At 56.1% G+C, this 21,743-nt stretch overlaps 1 protein-coding gene across 3 annotated transcripts; it reads right to left on the minus strand.

The window, feature by feature from the left end:
• Positions 1-5,180: 5,180 nt before the first annotated feature.
• On the minus strand, positions 5,181-21,317 carry THOP1 (thimet oligopeptidase 1). 3 transcript variants are annotated; one of them, XM_073323687.1, is made up of 14 exons: positions 21,024-21,317; positions 19,578-19,802; positions 16,948-17,096; positions 16,251-16,358; positions 15,413-15,515; positions 14,846-15,006; positions 14,188-14,323; positions 13,735-14,101; positions 12,643-12,844; positions 11,676-11,862; positions 11,206-11,334; positions 10,466-10,602; positions 10,030-10,206; positions 5,181-6,222 (listed from the first exon to the last, which is right to left on the minus strand). In XM_073323687.1, the coding sequence occupies exons 1-13, from the start codon at positions 21,037-21,039 to the stop codon at positions 10,048-10,050; spliced, it is 2,079 nt and encodes a 692-aa protein (XP_073179788.1). In that variant the 5' UTR covers positions 21,040-21,317; the 3' UTR covers positions 5,181-6,222; positions 10,030-10,047. The 3 variants fall into 3 exon arrangements, with proteins under 3 accessions (XP_073179788.1, XP_073179790.1, XP_073179791.1); XM_073323689.1 differs by having other exon boundaries at positions 5,181-10,206; positions 19,578-19,781; positions 21,024-21,313; XM_073323690.1 differs by having other exon boundaries at positions 5,181-10,206; positions 21,024-21,313.
• Between the last annotated feature and the right edge of the window lie 426 nt (positions 21,318-21,743).

The following is a 21,743-nucleotide window of genomic DNA, read 5'->3' on the forward strand; positions in this document are numbered from 1 at the left end:
GAGCGAGGGGAATGGGCAGAGCTGCGAGGCCCAGGAGAGCCCAGGGCTCGGAGAGCCCGACCAGCGGGTCTCTAGCTGCAGCCCGCTGGCAGCGCAGGGGCTGGGCTGGCGTAAGTCACAGAAACGCTGTTCCACATTAAACTCCTATGGCCGCCGCTTAGCAGTGTCTGATTCTGAGGGCTCTGGGGCTGTGACACGGGGCTCCAGCCCTCCAAGGGTCTCTGCAAACCTGCCTCGGATGGATCAGCAGCCTGGCGGATAGAGCACCTGGCAGAGACGCCAGAGACCTGGGTGCTGTTCCTGCTCTGCCACCGGCCTTGGGCAAGCCACGGCCCTGCTCTGTGCCTCAGTTTCCCTCTCTGTAAAATGGTATCATGCTGCTGCCCTCCGTTAAACAGCACTTTGACCTACTGAGGAAAAGTCCTAGGTCAGAGCCTGGGGTGATTATTATTAGTGACCCAGGAACAGCCCCCAGCAGGGGCCCAGGACGTGGCTGGAGTTGGCAGGGCCTCTGCCTGGTTTCTAGCTGCCCAGCTGCCCGGTTGCCCAGCCCCCTAGCCAGGGGGCACTAAGTGGCTACCTTTGCCACGGACTGAAAGGGCCAGAGGCTTAGTCTGTTCTCCCTTCCCACGCCTGGTCTCCATTCAGGGCAGGCCTAGGGCACGTGGCTTGGGGGCCCTGGCACTGAGCCGAGCCGGCTCTGGGGTTAGAGGCATCCAGCCCTGCTCAGCAGCATCCCCTCCCCTGTAAACGGGTGGCAGGGGATTCCCCCCCCCACCGCAGCGCCTTGCAGTCTGCAGTGAAACGGCCCCAGGTGCCCTCGAGGGCTCTCACAAACCCACCCACGCTTGGATCACAGCGAGCGCTGCAGGAGGCCGACGCCCAAAGCAGACAAGAGCCAGACGAGCGGGCACCAGCTGGGAGCAAGGCCCTGGCAGCCCACCAGGGGCCTGAGGGGCAGGGCACTGCCCAACTGGGCGGGCGAGAGGGCAGAGGGCAGCCGAGTACTGAGTGGTGCTGCCCCAGCCTGCCTGGCTGGTCTCGTTCCCTGGGCTGCACGGCCACGCGGGTCTCCTCCGGCTGCTTCACTGTGGCCCTGTGTCAGCCGCCGGGTGTGACGTGAATTGCAGGGAGTATCACTCAGCAGAGCCCATGGTGGGGGGCAGAGAGCCTGGATCATGGAGGTGCCAGGCACAGGGGTGGGTGTGTGTCTTTGTACACATCTGTGCGTTTACACACGTGTGGGTACATGCACACGCCTGGGTGGGCACGTGCGTCTGTGTCTTCCTGTGCTCACACACCCCTGGGTACACGCACACGTCTGTCTCTGTGTGTACGTGCACGCACGAGTCCACACCCGTGTGCGTGTTTTATCTAACGTGCTTAGCGGAGAAACAACAGGAAATTCCAGCTCTGGCGCTAGGGGCTCGCCCTAAGCAGGGCAAAGGCCTCTCGCTCTTCCGTAGCCGGCTGGGGTCGGAGGCTGTAACAACAGGCAGCTGCTGATTCCGAAAGGCCCTGACCCGGCGGAGCCATGACTAACCAGCCCCAAGAGATCATCCTCCGAGGCATTCAGCTCCGTGCAGGGTGGTGGTGTCCAGTGGTTATAGCCCGGGTGCTTGTCCCCTGCCCTGCACGGAGCTGAATGAGCTAATGCTGCTGGCGGTGGCTGGGCAGGGTGGGTGCCCCTAGCCCTATAGGGAGCTGTTCTGTGTCTGACCCCCACGGCAGGCCCTTGCCAAGAATGCAGAGCCCAGCTCACATGCCCTGTGTTCGGAGATTAGCCCCTTAAGTGCGACAAGGTCCCAGCGACAAGCATATCGGGCCCTTTCAGCTGTACACAGAGGAGGAATGCGCCCTGCTCCCCCCGCAGACCCCCCCGCTTGTGAACGAGCCCCTGTGAGAACTGGCCAAGGACTACGGGGCCAGGGCTGCAGCAAGTCCCATTTCATGGCTTTCCCGGCCCTGCCAAGCCCTTCCCTAGCTGGATGCTTGGTGCCCTGGGCCTGGCACCCACTGGGCTGGATGGGACTGTGCCGAGCGGGAACAGACCCTACCATGCCCCCTGTGTGACAGCCCTGCCCAGGGAGAGGCACCAGGAGCAGGGAGGTGGGTATTCCACATGCCAGGGCCCAGACCGGGTCCTTCCCCTTCCCTGCTTGGGACAGTCTCTTCCCCTTGCTGTGCCTCTATTTCCCTACAGGCCCTGGCCTGTCACATCCCTCCCTGGGCAGGATCAGCTGGAGAAATCGAGGGGGAGCCTGAGTGCTGGGAGTGAGGTTACCAGCTCGTACCCCCGCCCCTGCAGTGAAGCCTGGCCGAGCACCCTGGCAGGGCTAATTTGGGCTCTGCTATTTAAATTGCAGCCATGTATTAAAAGACCAGACAGGGCAAATCAGGCTGGGGCTGGCATGAGCTCCAGGCTAATCATCCACCTGACGTGTGTCAATTCCCCCCACCCCCCAACCACTAGGGAGAGTGGGGTGTGCGCACGGGTTAGCATTCACCCCCATGCCATATGCCCTCATGCAGGAGCAAATACCCCAGGCTGCTACTGCTCGTGGGGTAGTGCCCGACCCTCCCCAGCAGAATCGGGCCCCTGCAGTGCTGGGCACCACCGGGAGAGGAAGTCGCAGTCCCTGCCCCAGACAGCTCACGAGCCGGCAGACTGTGTGGTGCAGGGAGCATGGCACCACAGGCAGGGGTGGCTCTACCAATTTTGCCGCCCCAAGCAGTCGCCACGGTGGGAAGAGCGGCAGAGCTGCCAATGAATTGCCATCGAGGGACACGAACTGCCGCCCCATTCTAAATGCCACCCCAAGCACCTGCTTTGAAAGCTCGTGCCCGGAGCCAGCCCTGACCACGGGGTTCACATTCACGGACGTGCCATAAGAACACTGCTGGGGGGCTGGGCTCTTTCACCACCAGTGCATGTGGGGGGCAGGAGGGCAGGCAAGGAGCAGCTGGCACCATTGGGGGGTTCCCCCCCTTTAGAGCTGTCTCATAGATTTAGGCCTCATGTCCTCTAGGACTGCTGCCTACGGTGATGCTGCACCAACGCAAAGGCCCTTGTGGCCACCAGGGCAGTGGGCTTGGCACCTATTTTGAACCCGGATAAACTGTACCCATGCCAATCATGTGGCCTGGGTGCAAATGGTTTCTAGACTGGGGCTGTGCCCTGGCTAAAATCGCACAGGGGCACAGCCCCAGGTCAGACCCCAACACCAAACGCCCAGCAGACAAAGCTGGCCCTGGGGGTGGCCTAAGGGCTGCAGGCAGGTAGGAGGCTGGTGAACAGTATGCCTGGCCAAGCTGGGCCCAGGGGAGATGAAGGCCACATTGCGCTAGGAGCTGTACGAGGGCCAGATTCACTGCAGGAGGGAGAGGCTCCATGGAGCAGCTAGATCTGCCTTCGTTTCTGCTCCAGGGCTCTAGCACATGCCAGCAGGAACCGGCTGCAAGAGCGTCCCAGGTGATCCAAGCAGGCATAGGAGGCCAAGCTGCCCCCAGCTCAAGGTGATGCCCCTCCTCCACTTGGCACAGCCTGCTTGACACCCAGCCCTGCCAGGGTTAAGAACGAGGCCCAGGCGCGCCAGCTGGTGTTGCTGGGAAGATCCAGATAGGGGCTGTCGGGAGGTACAAATAGCAGAGCCAGTCTCCAGGTCCTGGGTGGGTAGAAGGGGGTTCTTTGGCTGACCTCACTGCAGCCTCCACTCCAGCCCCTGGCCTGAACACAATGCCCGGCCACTTGCCAAGCACACAGGGCTGTTTGTAAAGCGATAGCTGCACTGGGGGAGTTGGTTTGGGGAGGGGGGACAGGGCAGAGGAATGCAAAGGTTAGCGATGGCCAAGGTGATCCCACCCGCAGTCCCAGCTACACCCGCCTTGTTTCGGGTCGGAGGAGCCCAGACGGCGGCAAGCTCTGGAATCCACCACATCTAGCCCCGGCTGGCCAGAGGTGGGCAATTCCCACTGTGGCAGGCCTCATTGATCGCCTTATGGTCCCGATTCCCAGCTGCGTGGGGAAAACCTGATCCTCTCCCCCACAGCAGCCACCCTGCTAAACTGCTCCAAAAATAGAGCCCAGCCCCTTTACACTGCCCCCCAGCCCCCGAGCTGATTCCTGGAGACCAAAGGACATGCCCAGAACCCAGACAGATCAGCATGGAAACAGCAGACCAGTCCTGCTGCATGGGGCAGAAAGCGGCTGCACACTGCCCCCTGCAGGGGAGAAGTGCTTTCTGCAGCCCCGGACATGCGTGCTCAAATTACAAAAAGAAAAGGAGGACTTGTGGCACCTTAGAGACTAACCAATTTATTTGAGCATCAGCTTTCGTGAGCATCCAATGAAGTGAGCTACAGCTCACGAAAGCTGATGCTCAAATAAATTGGTTAGTCTCTAAGGTGCCACAAGTCCTCCTTTTCTTTTTGCAAATACAGACTAACACGGCTGTTACTCTGAAACCGCTCAAATTACAGCGCATCAATCCCCTGTGATCACAGCACTGGAGGAAACGCTGAGCCCAGCAGCAGGGAATGGCAGCATGGGGAAGGTGTATCCAGGAGAGACAGTTTAGGAAGTAGGCTGTAGAATAAAGCACTGATTGTTCACTGACGGGTGACCAGACAGCAAGTGTGAAAAATCGGGACACGGGGAGGGGGGGTAATAGGAGCCTATGTAAGAAAAAAATTGGGACATCTGGTCACCCTACTTCAGTGTCCGATTGTTCATAGCTCTGCAGGGCAGGGCCCAGCTCTTTATTCTGGGTTTGTACAGCGCCTAGCACAGTGCGGTCCTGGTGCTTAATCGGGGCTGCTAGGAGCAACTGCAATGCATAGGATCATGATCAACTCTGTAATTTAAGGAGGTGTAAGGGTGGAAACAGGGAGGAAGGATGATGAGTGCTAACTTAGGACGTGGGAGACCCAGGTTCAATTCCTAGTCTGTCACGGTCTCCCTGTGACCTGGGGCAAGACACTTAATCTCTCTCTGCCTTAATACTCCCATCTGCACAATGGATAGAACAGCCCAGCCATGCTGAAATGATAAATACGTTAGAGATTCTGAGGTTTGCTCTCACCGAAGCCAGGAGTCCTGGTGAAGGCCACCAGAAGCTTTCCCCTTCTCTTTCCCCAACATTCTTGAGCCAAGGCCATGGCAGAGACCCAGTGACATCAGCTCAATTTACGAAAACTCTTTATTGGTGCTAGGAATCATGTAAAATCCAACCCTGGTAACAAGCAGGGCTGGATGTGACCGTTACAAACTCCAAACACACCACCCTGACCTGGGAGGAGGTTAACAGAAAACAACCTGACCTCTCCCCTGGTTGGATCGGGGAGAAATGGGGTGAGAGGGAAAAGCAGCCACACTCCAAGGCCAAGGTGCTTGGTGCAGTTAGGGTTTGTTCTTTGCCATGGGGCACGTGAGTGAATTCCAGTGCTAGTGAAAGCAAGGGCACGACTACCCCGTGCTTTGAGAGGGGCACCACACAGGCTACCAATGCAGCTTTGAGCCACACTGCTATTCCAGTCCTGAGCCCGCCTTGAGCACAGATTGCCACAGCGTCAGGTGGGTTCTGTAGGACGATAGGAGGGTCCACAACTAAAGGTGCCTCCCTGTGACCCAGGGAGGACACGAATTCCAGCCTCTGCATGCAAACTGCCATGGCAAGCTGAGAGGAGCAGCGCAGAGGCCTGATTAGAAAAGAGGAAAGCGTACAGTTTATCCCATTCCAGCTTATTCAGTAAAAAGACTAAGTGGGTGGAAGGGAGCAGGGAAGGAGGTCAAAAGGCCTTAAAACCCAGAATCTTTACACTTAAAAAAAAAACAAAAAAAAACACCCCACGCTATTGATTCATAAAAGCGATGAGCCATGTGGGCGCTGACGCCCAGGGACAGAGATAGAGCTTATGTCTAGAACGGTGGGAAGAGAGAAAACATGTGTAAAGTACACAGCGGGCAGCAAGGAGCCACATCACTTCTTACATATCCAGCCCTGGGATGGAACGTCGGGAGGCCGAGCCAAATAACAGGGAGGCGGGCGGCGGGGAAGGGTCCCACATCTGATCGCCTTCCACCAGAAGGGGCAGGGAGACAGGGCCACACAGGTGGTATCACCTGCATGGCTCATGAAGCAATTTTTACCGATCCTTTTCCGTGTCTGGATTTTTCTTGGTGAATAACACTGAGCCAGATGTGGAGGGGAAAAGCCACGATTCCTTTATACAAATAAATAAAGAAGGGGGTGGGGGGTGGAATTTAAAACAATCTGAATTTGGGGTGGCGTCGGGGGAATGCTTTGTTTGAAAGATCTAATGCAGAGATCCAGCTAAACCCATCCAATAGTGCAGCCCAGATTTCTACAGCAGGATTACGCTCCACTCCTGTGTCCAGGGTGCTCAGCATCTTGACACGTTCAGCTGTACATAGCGACAGGTTTCCGGGTAACAACAGAGACTTAACAACCGCATAACAGTCACTGAGCCATTTTGATGTTCACAGCAGGAGAAGGAAATGAGAATCAAAAGGAAGCTGCAGGTTGGGGGGGGGGGGGGTTTCAGGTGACTGGCAGGTGTCGCTCCTGCAATGTAACCCATTTTGTGTGGAGGATCCCGAAGCTGGAACTTAAGGGTAGGGGATGATTTGCAATTCAAAGAGGGGGGACCGGACAGATTGCGGCCAGGGGACCTGTCCAGAGACTACAGATTGTTAATGCTGTATGACAACAGAAGCACCAGAAAACAACAGTCTCACTTTCACTCTTTAGGGGATGAGCCACGCCCAGGGACAATGGAAAATCTGAAAGCCAGGCGGTGCCAGGGATGCCCTGCAGATTCTGCCATCTCCCACAAGGAGCTAAGCTCCCAGAGTTCGGTTTCTATCCTTCCCTGTTGCCCAAAACCTTCCCTGCTCAGCCAGAGCTGCATCCAGCTGCTTAACTGCAGCACAGGGGTGGATGTTGTTTCTTAGAGCACGGGCCGGGGGCGAGCTCCAGAGCTGGGCACTGTAAATGTGAAGATTGTTAAAGGGGCAAAGACATCCTGAAATCGAGTCTGGTAAAACAAAGAATCAAAAGCGGCTGTAGTTTCCACCCCAGTCACTGGGGCCTTCTCCAATTTGGGCGAACATTTACACGCCCCGTTTTCCTTTGTGGAGAAACAAAATGTTTCTCTCTCCTGTTACTGAGAAACCCTAAACAAGGCAAAATGACTAGAGAGGATGAGAACTGTGGTGACATCCTGGCCCCACTGAAATCAGTGGGAGTTCTGACACTGAAGTCCATGGAAGCAGGGTTTCATCCAGCGTGTCTAGTCAGTTTTATGAAGTGCTGTCAAATGCACAGGGTAGGAGTGAAAACTAGGGATGTAAAAGGTTAACCAGTAAGCATTAGGCTTACCGTTAACCAAACCTTAACTGTTAAACCCTGCAGCTGGCAGGCGGGACACGACATCGAGCTGGAGTGGCCCTAGCAAGACCCCAGCCCCTGCCACCCTGCCAGAGCGACATTGGTTAACAGGTAACTGGTTAAACGATATAATTTTAATCGTTTAGCCGATTAACTTTTTAAACCAATATTAACATCCCTAGTGAAAACATAGGGAAAATATCGACTCCACCCCCACCCCTGGATCTTTCACTAATGGTGAGACTTGGGAGGTTACAAAAATCCAGGTGGAAGTGTGATTTTTAACTGAATCCTTTAAGCCGAAGCAAGAAACACATCTATGAGTGTTCTTTTTACAAGAGTGGCACACATTTTCAGAAGGGTCCAACAGCAGCACTGGGCACCCACAGTTCCAGCTGAAATCAACACCCTCAGAAAAAACATCAAGCCCTGAGAGGCTCAAGTTGGATCCCCCAACAATTGAGGAGCTCAAATTCAGTGACTACTTTTGAAAACTTTGCACCTCCTCTCTCTGTCTGTGCTTGCCTTTCCCTGCCCAGGGCCGGGGAGTTTAGGGAAAATTTTCAGACAGAAAATAAAAAGGTTGGTTATTTGGGTTTTTGGTTTTTAACCCATTTACCAGCAGCAGTTAGAACGGAGATGGATCAACACTGGTTTGGGGCATAATCACAGAGAAAAGGGAGTGTGAATAAGAATCAATTTATACCTCAAATCTTACCCTAGTGGGAGGCTTGTACCATTTAAATGAATTCACGCTTTGCTACAGTCCTTAAAAGTGATGCTTAAAAGTGCATCACCTAAAAGAAGTAGGTGAGATTCCTGCCTGGCAGATCACAGGGCTTTTCTATAACACTCGGTCCAGCAGCAGCAGTAATTGACATTAAGAAGCTAATAAATATTTCCAATGATTCTCCCTGTCTTACATCTAGTATTACACTATACAAGAGTAGGAATCAAGTAGTATAGAATAGGCCCGGTGTGAAATTTCAGATATGGAGGGAGAACAGTTTTTGCCAGAATTTGCTGTGGGTTTCTACTGTCCCTGAGGAGAAGCAGGGGTGAGAGCAGATGATGCAACTCAGCTGGATCATTGTACAAGGAGCTGAATCGCATCCTGCTTGGTTTTTCACAGCACAGCGAAACACTAAACCAAAAAGGGCATTTGCTGAAATGAGCGAAGGCAGTGGTTAGCCATCCCGGGGCAGAGGAGGAGGGACTGATCCACAGCCTACACATCCATTGAAACAGACCGTTTCATAATGGACGGGTCAGTCTGTCAAGAATCTGAGCGACTCACCGCCAAAGACACCTGGATTGCAGGGGGAGACCAACGCCTCTGATGACAGACTGCGAGCAGGGTTAGAGGTGGCTAGACAGCGAGGGAGGGAGGCATATGGTGCCAGCACTGGCCTCTCTGCAGTAGGGCTGGTGCTAGGCTGTACCCGTGGGTGGATGGAGTCGCTGCTCACACAGGTTCCCCTGCAGTGCAAACAGGGCCCTGAGCCGGCTGACTTTCATCAGCTCCCCACAGCCCAACATTAAAAGATCCCTAGCCAGGTCACTAGGCCCCTAGATATTTGTATCCCTGCGGACCACATTGCTGTCATCTGTCTGTGCCCCCTGCTTCCTGGGCCAACCTCTGCTTTCGGAGATGCAGCAGCCCGGTCACGTTACGATACTGACGCCCCCCCAGCGTTGTTAGCATCCGAGCTTGCTAAGTACTGACCGCCCAGAAGAGGACGCTTGGTACCTTTGCAGGGTGGCGTCCCTTCCAGCTCTGAATACACTCACCCGCCTCACAGGGGAGGAAGAGGAGAGGGGACAGCGCCCCCTTCTGACATGGGCTGGAATTTCATTTACTTTGATCAAAACAAAATGGAGAAAGTTCTGAGCCGAGTCTCCTCGACCCACGTGGTGATGCTGGGGTGAGAGGGAACAAACACCCCACTCGCCCGGCAGGCTAGTAGTGTGGACGGGAATATTCCTTTTAGGGGTGAGCGAGGCTATTAAATTAGCGCAGGTGCACTTTGTGGCTTTTTACACCTTGGCCTCGCAGCCGGGTTTATTCTGAGGTTTCCAATCTGCCCACTGGAGAGGAGACCAAGCCCAAATCCTCCCTGCTATTTAATTCTCTCTCTGTTCATTTGTTTTATGATCAGAGCCGTGATTTTACCTTTGGGCACAAAACAAGCTGAGGGCTGGGGAAGTCTCAGCTTTTAAACAATGGTGCCACTTCTAAAATGGTGAATCCAATTTTTAACACCCCGACCCCCCCAATCGAGCTGCCCCCTGGTGCAGACACTCTGGGTGCAAAGTTTCAGCTTCAAGGCAATTTGTATGGGCTACTTATAACACACACACACACACACACACACACACACCGCGCCAAGGGGTGACGGATTGTACCGCCCTCCCCTTGGCACGGCTGTCATTCCAGAGAGGGGAAATGGCAGCGCCGGATCGAAACCTCTGCCCGAGGCCCTACGTTCGCTCTGGGGCCGAAGAGCAGCCGCGGAGTCAGCCCGCCCGGCGGGTGTTTGGACGACAGAGGCGTCTGGTGCTGCCTGGTTCTCTGGCTCAGGAGGATGGGTTCGCAGACACAGGAGCTGGCTCTACTCACAGGGTGGTGGGCGGGTGTTCAGCAGGCAGAAGGCAGCGAGCTGGACTCAACCTTCAGTCCTTTACTGGCCAGGAAGGCATCCTGCTTGGGGTCTCGACCCAGGAACCGTCGCAACATGACACTTGCATCCACGGACCCCCCGGGACGCAGGATGTAGTTCCTGTAATCCATGCCCACCTGCAAGGGGAGACAGGCCAGGGGTGGGGGGAAGGCAGAGCAGGAGGAGGGATCAGGGCACGGGAGACCAGTGAGGGAGAGAGCTCTCATCCCACAATGCTGCTGCCTGTGCTAACCCCTTCCGCATGCTCTGGGCTGACCACAGCCAGGGCGGGGGTCCCTGCAGATCACGGCACCCTTCCCGCTGGGCTGATATTCCCACAGCAGGCAGCATGGCTATGGCACACGGTGGAGACAGACAGACAGGAGCTTCCATTACCTTACAGTTCATGATCCCCTCCTGCTTGAAGCGCGTGTGGAACATGTCCATGGAATACACTTCACTCCAGAGGTAGCCATAGTACTGGGCATCGTAGCCTCCAGCCAGGTGGCCAAATGTGGCCGGCATGTTCGTACCTTGGGAATTAAGAGACACATGGCCCGTTGATGAGACGCGCTGCAGGAGTCAGGCACTCAGACAATTGCCTGAGGAGGGGGGTGGAAAACATCCTTGATTCAAGCGGCAAAAACCTGACGTGGAAATTTACCAGCCCAGGCACCAGATCAACTTCCCTCTGATCCTAGTGGGAAAACAATCTGGGGGAGAGGAAGGGAAGGGATTTTCCACCATGCTTGGCAGCGGCTTAATGCTGCTCCCAATGGAGCGAACGGCACGTTCCCCAAGCCCAACGCTCCTGGACATGCCACCCTAACTCTGGCAGATGTGCCCAAAGCGAGTGGGGAAGCAGAATGGGGCAAAGCTGCCTTTATAGGCTGGGGCTGGGAATATCCAGTGGCTCTAGCCCCCCTGTTGAGGGGCACAGGGGAGCGATTTTTGGCACAGGGCGTTTTGAGAGTCTGCCCTGGAATGTGCTTAGGCAGGAGACCAGGAAGAGAGGAAAAGCTCCTTTCCCTTGACATAATCTTCAGAGAGAAGATTTTACCTTGGACTTGCACCAGCCACAGCCCCTCTCCCCAGAACCTGTGGAACCAGCATGCCCATCAGTGCCAAGTGGGTACCTGGGGTGGCGGGGATGCCCAGCACCTCCTCACACAGCCGGGTGTACTCCTCCACTGGGTCTGCCTTTGTCTGGGTGTGAAGGGCCTGGTCCACCTTTGCCAGGACGATCTGACGCAAGTTGAACAGCCCTGTTAAAGGAGGGGAGAGGGAAGCAAAGCGTGAGGCAGACAGCGCCTCCGCGGGAGGCCACAGCGGGTGGGTAACAGCTGGCAGAGACCGGCTGCGCGTGCTTGCTCCCCACCCCCCTAGCTCTGCCAAGACCCCCTCAAGCCTGTCCTGCCATCTCCCACTCTTCCAGTGCTGAGCCCCCACACCCTTCAATCTAGACCCCCAGCCCCTCCTGCCCCATGACTGCTAACGATCACAGGTGGGTTCCTTCCCCACCAACCCCACCCCCCAACGGGCACAGCAGAGGGGCGAGACGAGGCTGATCCCAACTGGGGGGTGGGGGAGGTGCCGTGGCTCCTACCTGTGTTTGCCTGCCTGGATTGGATGAGCTTCTCCAGCAGTTCGTCGGGCATGGGGCTGCCGGTTTTGTAGTGTTTGGACATACGCAGCAGGGGCTCCTTCTCCCACACCCAGTTCTCCAGCATCTGAGATGGGGCTTCAACAAAGTCCCGCTCCACGTGGGTCCCACTGAACATGGCAAACTCTGCCTACAAGACACACATGCTGTCACAACGCAGCCGAGTCGGCGTGGACACAGAGTACCAGCCCAGATCCCCCTTGCCCCAGAGAGTGCCCACCTGGGGGTGAGGAGTAACCCAGCCAAGCAGAATGGCCCTGGCTGGGCACAAGAAGCCCACGATTAAACGATCAGGCTTGGCAAGCATGGAGATCGGAATTTCGAGCCTCCATCATAAGTGAGAGGAGTTTGCTGCTCTCAGCCTTGTCCCCGGAATCGTTCGCTTGCCCCAAGCTGCTGCACCGTTTGGCACAATTGTCAGCTGTCGCGCGAGTATGGCAAAGGATTGGCAAAGTGGGGGCTGCGGCTCACAGGCAGAGCTGGGTGGGTAGGCAGCCCAGGGCAGGGATAGCAGAGCGTCGGAGGAGCTGCAGGTTGGGATTGAGGGGCACCAGCAGAGCGGTGAAGGTGGGGGATCCATGGCTGGGATAGCAGGGGGAGCTGCAAGTCGGGATCGAAGGGCACTGGCAGAGCGGTGAAGGGGAAGGGCCCATGGTTGGGATAGCAGGGGGAGCTGCAGGAGGGGATTGAGGGGCACTGGCAGAGCGGTGTGTAGGGAGCCCGGGGCTGGGTTAGCTGGGGGAGCTGTGGGTCGGGATCAAGAGCCACCGGCAGAGCTGTGTGGGAGGATGTCTGCACCCCTTGCCCTCTGTGTGGCTCTGGCCGGTGCTCCAGCCTTCTCCCCTTGCAGCGTTGTGTGGGGCTAGGACGAGCAAGCGACCCGCTGCCCCCCACATGGCCCCATCCTTACCTGCGAGCAGAGCTGGTGCATGACGTGGCCGAACTCATGGAAGTAGGTCTCCACCTCATCGTGCTGCAGCAGGGATGGCACGTCTGGCGTGGGCTTGGTGAAGTTGGCTACCATGGCAGCGATGGAGACCTGCCGGCTGGAGTCCGGCAGCAGGCAGCCTGGCTGAAGGCCGAAGCAGGCTGCATGCCCGTACTTTCCCTCCCTGGAGTGGGTGGAGGAGACCGTCAGACGGACGTACCAGCACATCCAGCCGCATCACGTAGGGAGCCTATTAGAACCCAGGGGCCGCCTGCAAGGCGCAGACGGATTCATGCAGAACAAGTGCTCACTGGGATCAGCTGGACCAAATGCACCCCTGTTCGCTTTCCATCGGGGGCAAGGGAATGGGACAGAGCCAATCCCACTGCAGGAGCAGACAGGCCCCGCAGGAGCACACAGCAGATCTCAAGCTGACCCTAGCAAGTGGTTTGAGATGGCAAAGCCCCCCCAGCAGCCATCCCCCCGGGGCGAGTTATATAGGGGCACTGGACGTTCAGCGTTTGTTGTGCTGCTTTGGTGGGAGAGGAGGAGGTCAGGCACCCACCAGAGAGAAGAGGCAGGCTGCAGGAATGCAGGAGTCAGGGCTTCTCTGGCCTCCGCTGTGGGGGCTGGCTGTCACTGCAGCTCAGACGGGATGGGGAGACCACCCCAGGGCAAGGCACAATGGAGAGCTGCTGGGCGACAGTGGGAAGCCCCACTCAGCACCATACGCCCTCACCTTGAAGTCAGGCCCTGCTGACTGCAGGGATAAAGCTAACGCCACTGTGAGGGGCAGGCGGGCAGTGCTGACCTACTGCCAGGGATGGGTGGCACAAGGAGAGAGTCACAAGCACAACTCCCGTCCTCAGGTGGCAGCACCACACCCTGCCCGACTAGCCATAGGCAACCGGTTCCATTGTCACACTGGGAAGGAGTCCAGAGCCCGTAACCCTCCCGCAGACAGACTCCCCGGTCACTCCGAAGGGGGTGCAGGAGGTTCCCCCGTGGGCCTGGGTGACAAGATCCACCATCCCCAAGCCCATCTCCCTCGCTCTGGTGCGACAGGGGACTCACCGGGGGTACAAATCCAGGTAGAATTTCCCAATGGTCTTGCCCGAGCCAATGTCCTTCACCGAGTAGAGCTGGACGTCCTCATGCCAGACCTGGGCGTGCTCCTCCAGGAGGAAGCTCAGGCCCAGCAGCTCCTGGTAGATGTCCAGAAGGCCAGCGGTGACTACCCGCATGGGGAAATACTCCTTCAACAGGTTCTGGTCCACGCTGTACTTGGTCTCCTCCACCTGGTTCATGTAGTAGCGCATGTCCCAGGCATTGATGCGGTCGTCAAACTCTAAGTCCCGCTTCTTGCACTCGTTCTTCTTCAGGTCCAGGATCACGGCCCGTTCCTTCTCCCCCAGGGGCTTCAGCTTCTGGGCCAGCTCATCTGGACAGATGAAGAGGGGGAAGAACCATGAGAGTAGGATGTACAGGAAAACCCAGCCCCTCCCCTTCCAAAGCCAGGTGCGGTACCTAAGAAGGAAGCCACGGTCTTGCTGGTTTTCGCCATGTTCATTTCCAGCACGAAATCAGCGTGAGTGTCGAAGCCCAAGAGGCTGGATTTCTGAGCCCGCAGGTCCACTAGCTCCTTCAGGATCAAGCAGTTCTCCTGCGATGGAGAAGAAGGCTCAGCCCGTGGAGCCGGAAGTGCCAGGCAGGGAGGAGGCTCGAAGGCCAAGGTGGAACAGAGCAGCCATCCCGGGAAAGCAGCAGCAAGTCAGTCCCCTCATGCCCAAAGGCTAGGCCAGGACGTCCCCCCAAAACACCAGCCAGGGCCTCCATCACCCATTCGAACCCTTGGCATCTCCGCTGAGAATGCTCAGTGGGATGGCGGGCTGGGTGGTGCAGGCCCCTGGCCTGAGGCCCACCATGCTCGTTTCAAATGGGCCGCTGAACTGTCCTCAGATGATGGTGGCCGGCAGTCGCCACTGATCTGGGCCAGTGTAATGCTTCCCCTGTGCCCTTGGCCAGCCGACGCCAAGGGGCTCCTGGGCCACGGCTGGCACTGGTGACCTACACCCGGAAACACTCTTTGGCGCTGGGCTGTAGCTTAGGGTGAAAGCCAGTGCTGTGCTCTAGGCTAACAAGGTTGCATGCTCAGGAGTTCTGCCCAAGACCTTCATCCACTTACCTCCTTGCACCTGGAGTTGAACATTTCCTCCACTTTCCTCCTCGTCTCAGGCACACAACATTTCTTCATGAGGGGGAAATAGTGCGGGTACTTCAGGGTGACCTTCAGCTTGCCGTTCTCGGTCTTCTCCAGGGAGTTCAGGAAGTCCTCAGGGAGCCCCCCTGGAGGAGGAGAGGAGACAAGGATGGACAGACTTTGAGGACGACCTGCAGCCCCCCCCCCACAGCCATGCCGCTCCCCGGGCAGTGCGCTCTGGGGCGGCTTAACCAGGAAGCACGGGAACGCACTCCTTCCCTGGAAGCCAACGAGTGCACAAGCCAAAAGGGGCTCTGTAGCTGGGTGTAACTGGCAACTCTCATGCTGCTCCAGCTGGACCAAAGCAAGATCAGGGGCAGCAGCAGCTGCCAGTCATTTCTACTGGCAGGTTTCCGCTTGATCGGGAAGTTAGAGAGCGAGCTCAGAGATGGGTCAAAGGTGACCCGGTCCTTGGAGACTTAGCGCCAGAAGAAGCAAATCTTCCCGGAGGCGCCAGCAGGCCTGGTTCCCCCGACCGCGAGCCGCCCTTACCCAGCTCCTCCTTGGAGAAGGGCAGAGAGGTGGTGTCTTCGGTCAGGTTTTTGTTGAAGTCAATGCAGAGCAGGCTTAGCCTTTTCTTAATAGCTTTGATTTTCTTTAAAAAAGACACACACACACACGTCATCAGACCCAGCGACATTGTGGAAGGAAGCTGAGCAATACTTAGTCAGTTCTGTGCGCACATGGGTCCCCGGCTTCTCTCCAAACAGGGCCGGCTGCGCAGAGACACAGAGATCTCAGCCTGGGATAGGCAACCTCCGGTCATCCCTGGTGGAAGCCCAGCCATCACGCCACGGGCCCGTCTGTTTGTGGCCAGCTCAAGGAGCTGTGGGTGTTTAAGGTCTGGCCAGCCATCGGCCGATTTCATTTCCCCTGCTTGTCTATTTTTAACCTGGTGTCAAGTCCCCCGACCGCCCTCTAGCCCTACCTGCTGCAGTGGGGCCCATGAGATGAGGGTTACCCTAGTCAAGCAAAATCTGCTCACTGTTCCCCACCACCCTTACAGAACCTCTGCCCCCTGCATGCAAACTGCACGTTACTATCACTCTTGGGCTGGAGGCTGCTTTCATTCCTAGACTGCTATGTTCTACTGAGACTCTCTTCAGCCCAGGACCCTAAAGGGTACAAAGATTAGCTCCCCAGGCTGACAGGTGTATTATCCCCACTTAGAGGAGGGAAAACAGAGCGTTAACCTGACTTGCCCTGAGTCAGTGATAGAGCCAGGAATAGAACCCAGGAGTCCTGGCTGACCGTCTTCTGGTCTAGATCACACCACTTTAGCTGTAGGTACCCCTCTGTACAGCTATTTACGATACATTGACAGTCTCACCTCCTGCGTCTCCTCCGGGAGGTGAAGGCCATTTCGTTTACCCAGTTTAATCAGCCTCTCTAGATACCTCTTCGCTTCAGGCCTCAGGGAAGCACTTTCTGCCTTCTCCTGTCAGACAAAAAGGGGGAGCGTCCGGAGCCGAAGGGGCGACAGTGCAGGGAGTGTGGTTTGCTAATCTACAGCTTCCACACAGCCGCAGCAAGCCATTGGTGTCGGTCCTACGCCCGGCCTGCTTCAATGTCTGCGGGCCCCGAACTAGAGGAAAACACCCCCCTAGAAGAGTTAGATTCAAGAGGCTGGTCCTCACTATATCGTTTTCAACACGGATCTCAAAGCACATTACAAATCATTAGCCAACCCTGAACCTCCATGGGATGTAGGTCAAGGTCACCAGCCTCACTTTAAAGATAGGCAGACTGAGGCAAAACAAAGGGACGGGACTTGTTCAAGATCACACAGTGAGTCAGAGCTGAGACTAGATCCCAGAAGTCCCGATTCCCCAGTCCCTTGCTCTAACTACTAGACAATATTGCCCTCACATTGTAATTTAGCTCTAAACTCAATAGGACGGACAGTAGGGAGAGGGACTCCTTGAAATTAAAGGGAGGTCCCTGTGCACTCCCTGTTGGGATGCTGGGCCTGTTGTCTTCTCAGCACTGTGAGCCACTCAGGTTATCCCTCCCCCCTTCCTCTGAACCTGGAGCCAAACGATCCTCTGGTACACATCCTGCCGCATGCTCATCTCCACGTCGAACTCTGAGAGCTTTTTGTCCGCCTCCGTGCTCGCCGTGCGGATATCTTTGCGAGGGGAGACGTGCTGGGGAAAGTCCAGCATGTTCCTCTGAACTGAAACGACAAAGCCAGGAGCTCAGGCCGCAGCAGGAGCAGCAGTGTGCATCCACTGGCGTGCTCTAGGGTTAGCGTATGAAGTAGGTGCCAGTTTCTCCATCTGGAGCCCGACAAAGAGCCCAAGCGGGGACACGGCAAGCTACTCCCACCAACACGTCCCCACCTGACCCGGAACAAACCCCTCTAGCACTGAGTTCGATCCTCCTCGGCTCATTCAGTCCTTGAAGTCTCTGTTGAGTCTCCTGGTCTCAGAGCCAGATCTGTGTGTCGACGCTACATGGCAAGTTCCTTGAGGCAAAGCTCTTGGCTTCTGACTGCCCCGGAAAGCATCGCAATATCCCATGGCTCTGTTTGGCAGTACCCTGTGGGGTGTTGGCGACACCTGTCCCTTGGGAAATGGCCTGAGACCCAGCTTGCCGTGACACACAGGCAGAGTGGTGTGGGGAAGCTCGCACAGCGGTTACCCATCTAACTCCTGGCTCTGACCAGTGCCACCTGTCTCCCATTTTTCATGAGCACGAGAATTCAAGCCATCGTTCTAGGTGAAATCCTATGATGCTGTGGAGGCCAGACAACGTGTCCTTGTTAAAAGATGCTGCCCTACACACAACCACTGCTGTCTGCTTAACCGGAGAGACAGGATTAGACAGAGCACTGCTGGTTAATCAGGAAATACCTATACATCCAGTTTGCCACTCCCAGGAACTCAGGGGTTCAGGATTGGATCCTAGGACTCTCCCTCAGGTCAGCGTGGGCTGGGAAGGATGCACCCAGCTATCACCACAGAACTGGCACTGAGAACACCAGTGTCATGCCAGCCACGAACCTAGCAGTCATAGAGTACCTCCCCTCCGAAAGATCACAGTGACTTTGTTGTGGGCGCTGGATTGACCTCAAGAGCTACACCTCCCGCAGCATGGTAACTCCTCACTGGGGCAATCCATGCTGGAAGCTGCATCATACAAAGAACTTGGGCGTTTTCCACCGGGTTATCTAGCTCTGCTCAGCTGGACCCACACCAGGGTTTGCTGCAGCTCAGGGATTTGCTAATGTAGACAAAGCCCAGCAGGGTTGGGTTTTGGCCACAGATAACAGGGTTTGGGGGAGGTCCTTTGGTTTGGGCAGGCGCTCCAAAGTCTGATTATTTTTGATTGTTTAATTGCTAGGAAGGTTTTTTGAGACGGACTAAAAAACCCCAAATAATCACATTTTAAAATGATGCTGTTCTAGTGTGGATGCTTCTTAAAGCCTTCGTGTCCACAGCTTGTGTTCTCCTTGCCCATTTCCACTTCAGAAGGCAAAGGCAGGGAGCATATCCCTTACCACCACTTTCGTGCGACTCTGAACAACAAAACCCTGCAGCAGGGCACTGCTGTCCCCACAGATCCGCCATGAGAATTCTCTGCTGAGCAGAGAATTGGGTGTGCCAAGAAAGGGCTGACAGGTCTACGGATGTTAACACCATCTCTGCTTAGTAAGGAATCTTCCCCTCTCCGCCCCCTTTTTTGGGGGGGGTGGGGAAATCAGAGAAGGAGGGTAAAAAGGAAAGGAGTACTTGTGGCACCTTAGAGACTAACCAATTTATTTGAGCATAAGCTTTTGTGAGCTACAGCTCACTTCATCGGACACATACTGTGGAAAGTATAGAAGATCTTTTTATACACACAAAGCATGAAAAAATGGGTATTTACCACTACAAAAGGTTTTCTCTCCCCCCACCCCACTCTCCTGCTGGTAATAGCTTATCTAAAGTGATATGTGTATGATAATCAAGTTGGGCCATTTCCAGCACACAAACTCATGACACTTCCTTTGCACCACTGGTGGTCAGACTCAGGAAAAGATACCGCAAGGGTGGAAGGTTGTATGATTTATGCACCATTGAGAATAAACAGGTGTTACCCTGAGGTCAGCTTCATTTATAAACACGGTGTTATTTTTTCAGAGCATTTTAGCTGTAGTTCTAAAAAGAAATACATTGTTTACACAGAGAAGGGAGCTCACACCATGTGTGCTCATCCCACATCTGATCATAGAAGCTAGAGATGGAAAAGCCCTGGTCACCCAATCATCTTTCTGCCGATGCATGGTTGTTTCCTTCAGCACACTGTCCAGCCCTTTGTCCAGATACTGCAGCAACAGGCAACTTCAAAGTCCTAAGTGTTGCTTTTAAAAATCACAACTAGTGGGGCTGCCCGCAGTTCCTCTCGGAAACCATCCCACTGCCAAACTCACCATCAGGCAGATTTTTCCTGACATTCTGTCTATGTTTCCCATCCAATTTCATCCCACTTACCCTAGTTATGTCCCACTGTATAAACACTACCTAGAGGACACGTAAGAGAGAGGCTAGTGGAGTTATGCAAGAAAAAAACAATGATTCTAGAGACCAGAGGTGCACAAGATCTAAAAAGCACTCCGCTACTAACAAAAGCAAGAGGGCTCCAGAAAACAGCCAAATCCTGTTTGTCCAGGTACCTGTATACTCCGCCTCCACATCAGCCAGAGCTTTGAGGGTATTTTCATAGGAGACCTCCCCCTGCTCCTGGGAGCCCACCCGGTCATAGACCTGCTTGGTCCTCTCTAGGAGCTCGACAGTCATGTTCTCTATTTGCTCTGCTGTCAGGTCCCATCTTAGTCGGTTCACTGGGGGTCTGTGGGACTGGCTGTCCACAACGTTACCTGAATAGGTAAGAAAGAGATCTACATATAAGATATTGCCCTAGAAGAGTGTGGAGAGCTCACCCACAGATTAATAAGGCAGGGACTCAAAAGACAGGTCTGGCAAATACCACAGATCCCTTGTAACAGGCTCTGAAGAGAACCCAATCTGTCTGAACCAAAGAGTAAACAAAACTGTTTCCAGTCAAGGTTTTACCCCCTCATTTATAGCAACCCCTTAACCAAAACTTGATTCCTTAATTACCCTGCCCTCAATCAGACACACATATGTTTGTTACTGCAGGAGGGCTGGCAGAGATTTGTGGAGGAGCTCTGAAACTTTGGTTTGGGGGGGAAGTAACATACACAAAGAATGACAAGGAACTGGTGCAGTAGGGGTAGATGATGGGAAGATTACACCTAAGCACTCCAGTGTAGCCTTAATGAGGAGACCAGTGACTGCAGCAGACCCAGATGCAGAGCTGCCACCCCCACGGTGCTGGGAGTAACTCCACAGAAGTGAGCTTTATCTCACTCCAGCCCCGCAGCCCTTTACAACCTGGAGAGGAGCCTCTCCTTGCTTGCAGGGGAAATTTAAATAGAGAGTAGGGAGCAGATGCCCACCTGAGAGGCAACGAGAGAGAGAGCAATATTGCTTGGAAAGCTTCAGATTTACAAGTGATCTCCACAGCTCTGTTTGCAGCTGCAGCCGAGCTGGTCCCAGGACATGAGAGAGACAAGGTGGGTGAGGTGAAACCTTCTACTCAAGTGGAGCTGGTGCAATAAAAGGTATTACCTCGCCCACCTTGCCTCGCCAACTTATAATCATCGAATTCCAGCTAAACCTGCCTCACGGCTTTCAGTCCCTCCACTCCGCCTTCCCATTCCCATCTCCTTTACTCTGCCCCCCACCCCAACTTCCCATCCTCCTTCCCCCAGCCCCCCCACCCCAAACACTGCTCCCCCCCCACCCAACATTCATCTCGCTGCTCTCCCTCTCCCCATCCTGTGGCCCCCCCTCCTCCCTGCTCCTCCAGCCTACACACTGCCACCCCTGCCCAACCCTAGACCCCCTCCCCACGCCCCTCACTCTATACTTTGCCCCCTTGTCTACATATCCCCCCCCGCCTCCATAGCCCCTCCCCCACCCCAGCGCCATCTCCCCCTGCCCGTTTCCCTTTCCACCCCCCCATTGCTCCCCCCGCCTGTTTTAATCCCTTCGCACCCCTCCCACGTGGCCCTGCCCCCCCAGCTGGGGGGTACCTGTCGGGGGAGCCATGGCGGGCGGGAAGGGCGGATCCAGCGGGCCTGACGCTGCTGCCAAGCGAGGCCCCGGCCGAGAAGCGCGGTGCAGCCCCACACGCGGGCTCGCCCTGGGTCCTGCTCCGCCGGCCCCGGCCGCAGAGAGGGGGGCGGGGAGAAGCGGGCGACGTGAAGGATTCTGGGAGGGCGGAGGACTTGCGCTTGGCGCACCCCAGGGAGGGGGGCGGGGGCGGCCTGGCCACCGCAGGGGGGCACCGCGGGGACCCCCCCCAGCCCGGGAGGGCACTGCCCCCCCCCGACAGGACCAGGGTCCTGAGATCCTGCCCCCCCCATGGGGGAACTGATCTCTGCGGGCAACAGCGGGGGGGGCTCAGAGGGGGCGGGGGAGCCCGCCTCGAGCGGTGGCGTAAGGGGGGGTTGGGGGGCCCAGTCCCTCAGAATTAGCCCGGGGGGGTGGCTGTGGGGGGCAGGGTGCTGAGGGGCTGCTGGACAAGGGGGGGCAGAGACCATGAGACCAGCGGGGGTCGCGGGGGGGGGGCGCAGGGCCTGGGGCGGGGGGGGGCAAACGCCCCCTGTCACAAAGCACGAGGGGCGGGGCGGAGTTCTCTATGTGTGTCATGAGCGCCGCCCCGCGCTACCTCTCTATGGTAAATGTCGGGGAAGAGCGGAACCCTCCGCGATCCCACAATGCATTGGTGCGCACTCCCCCCCCCCGTGTCA

This window comes from Lepidochelys kempii, chromosome 25, assembly GCF_965140265.1.
Source record: "Lepidochelys kempii isolate rLepKem1 chromosome 25, rLepKem1.hap2, whole genome shotgun sequence".
Lineage (NCBI taxonomy): Eukaryota > Metazoa > Chordata > Testudines > Cheloniidae > Lepidochelys > Lepidochelys kempii.

What these genes read in the sequence shown, in the direction of transcription:
- THOP1 (XM_073323687.1), bottom strand. An exon ending in TCCCGGAGGAGACGCAGGAG is followed by an intron (nt 15,516 to 16,250) that starts GTGAGACTGTCA and finishes TCTTTTTTAAAG; the next exon opens with AAAATCAAAGCTATTAAGAA. An exon ending in GACCGTGGCTTCCTTCTTAG is followed by an intron (nt 14,102 to 14,187) that starts GTACCGCACCTG and finishes TCATCTGTCCAG; the next exon opens with ATGAGCTGGCCCAGAAGCTG.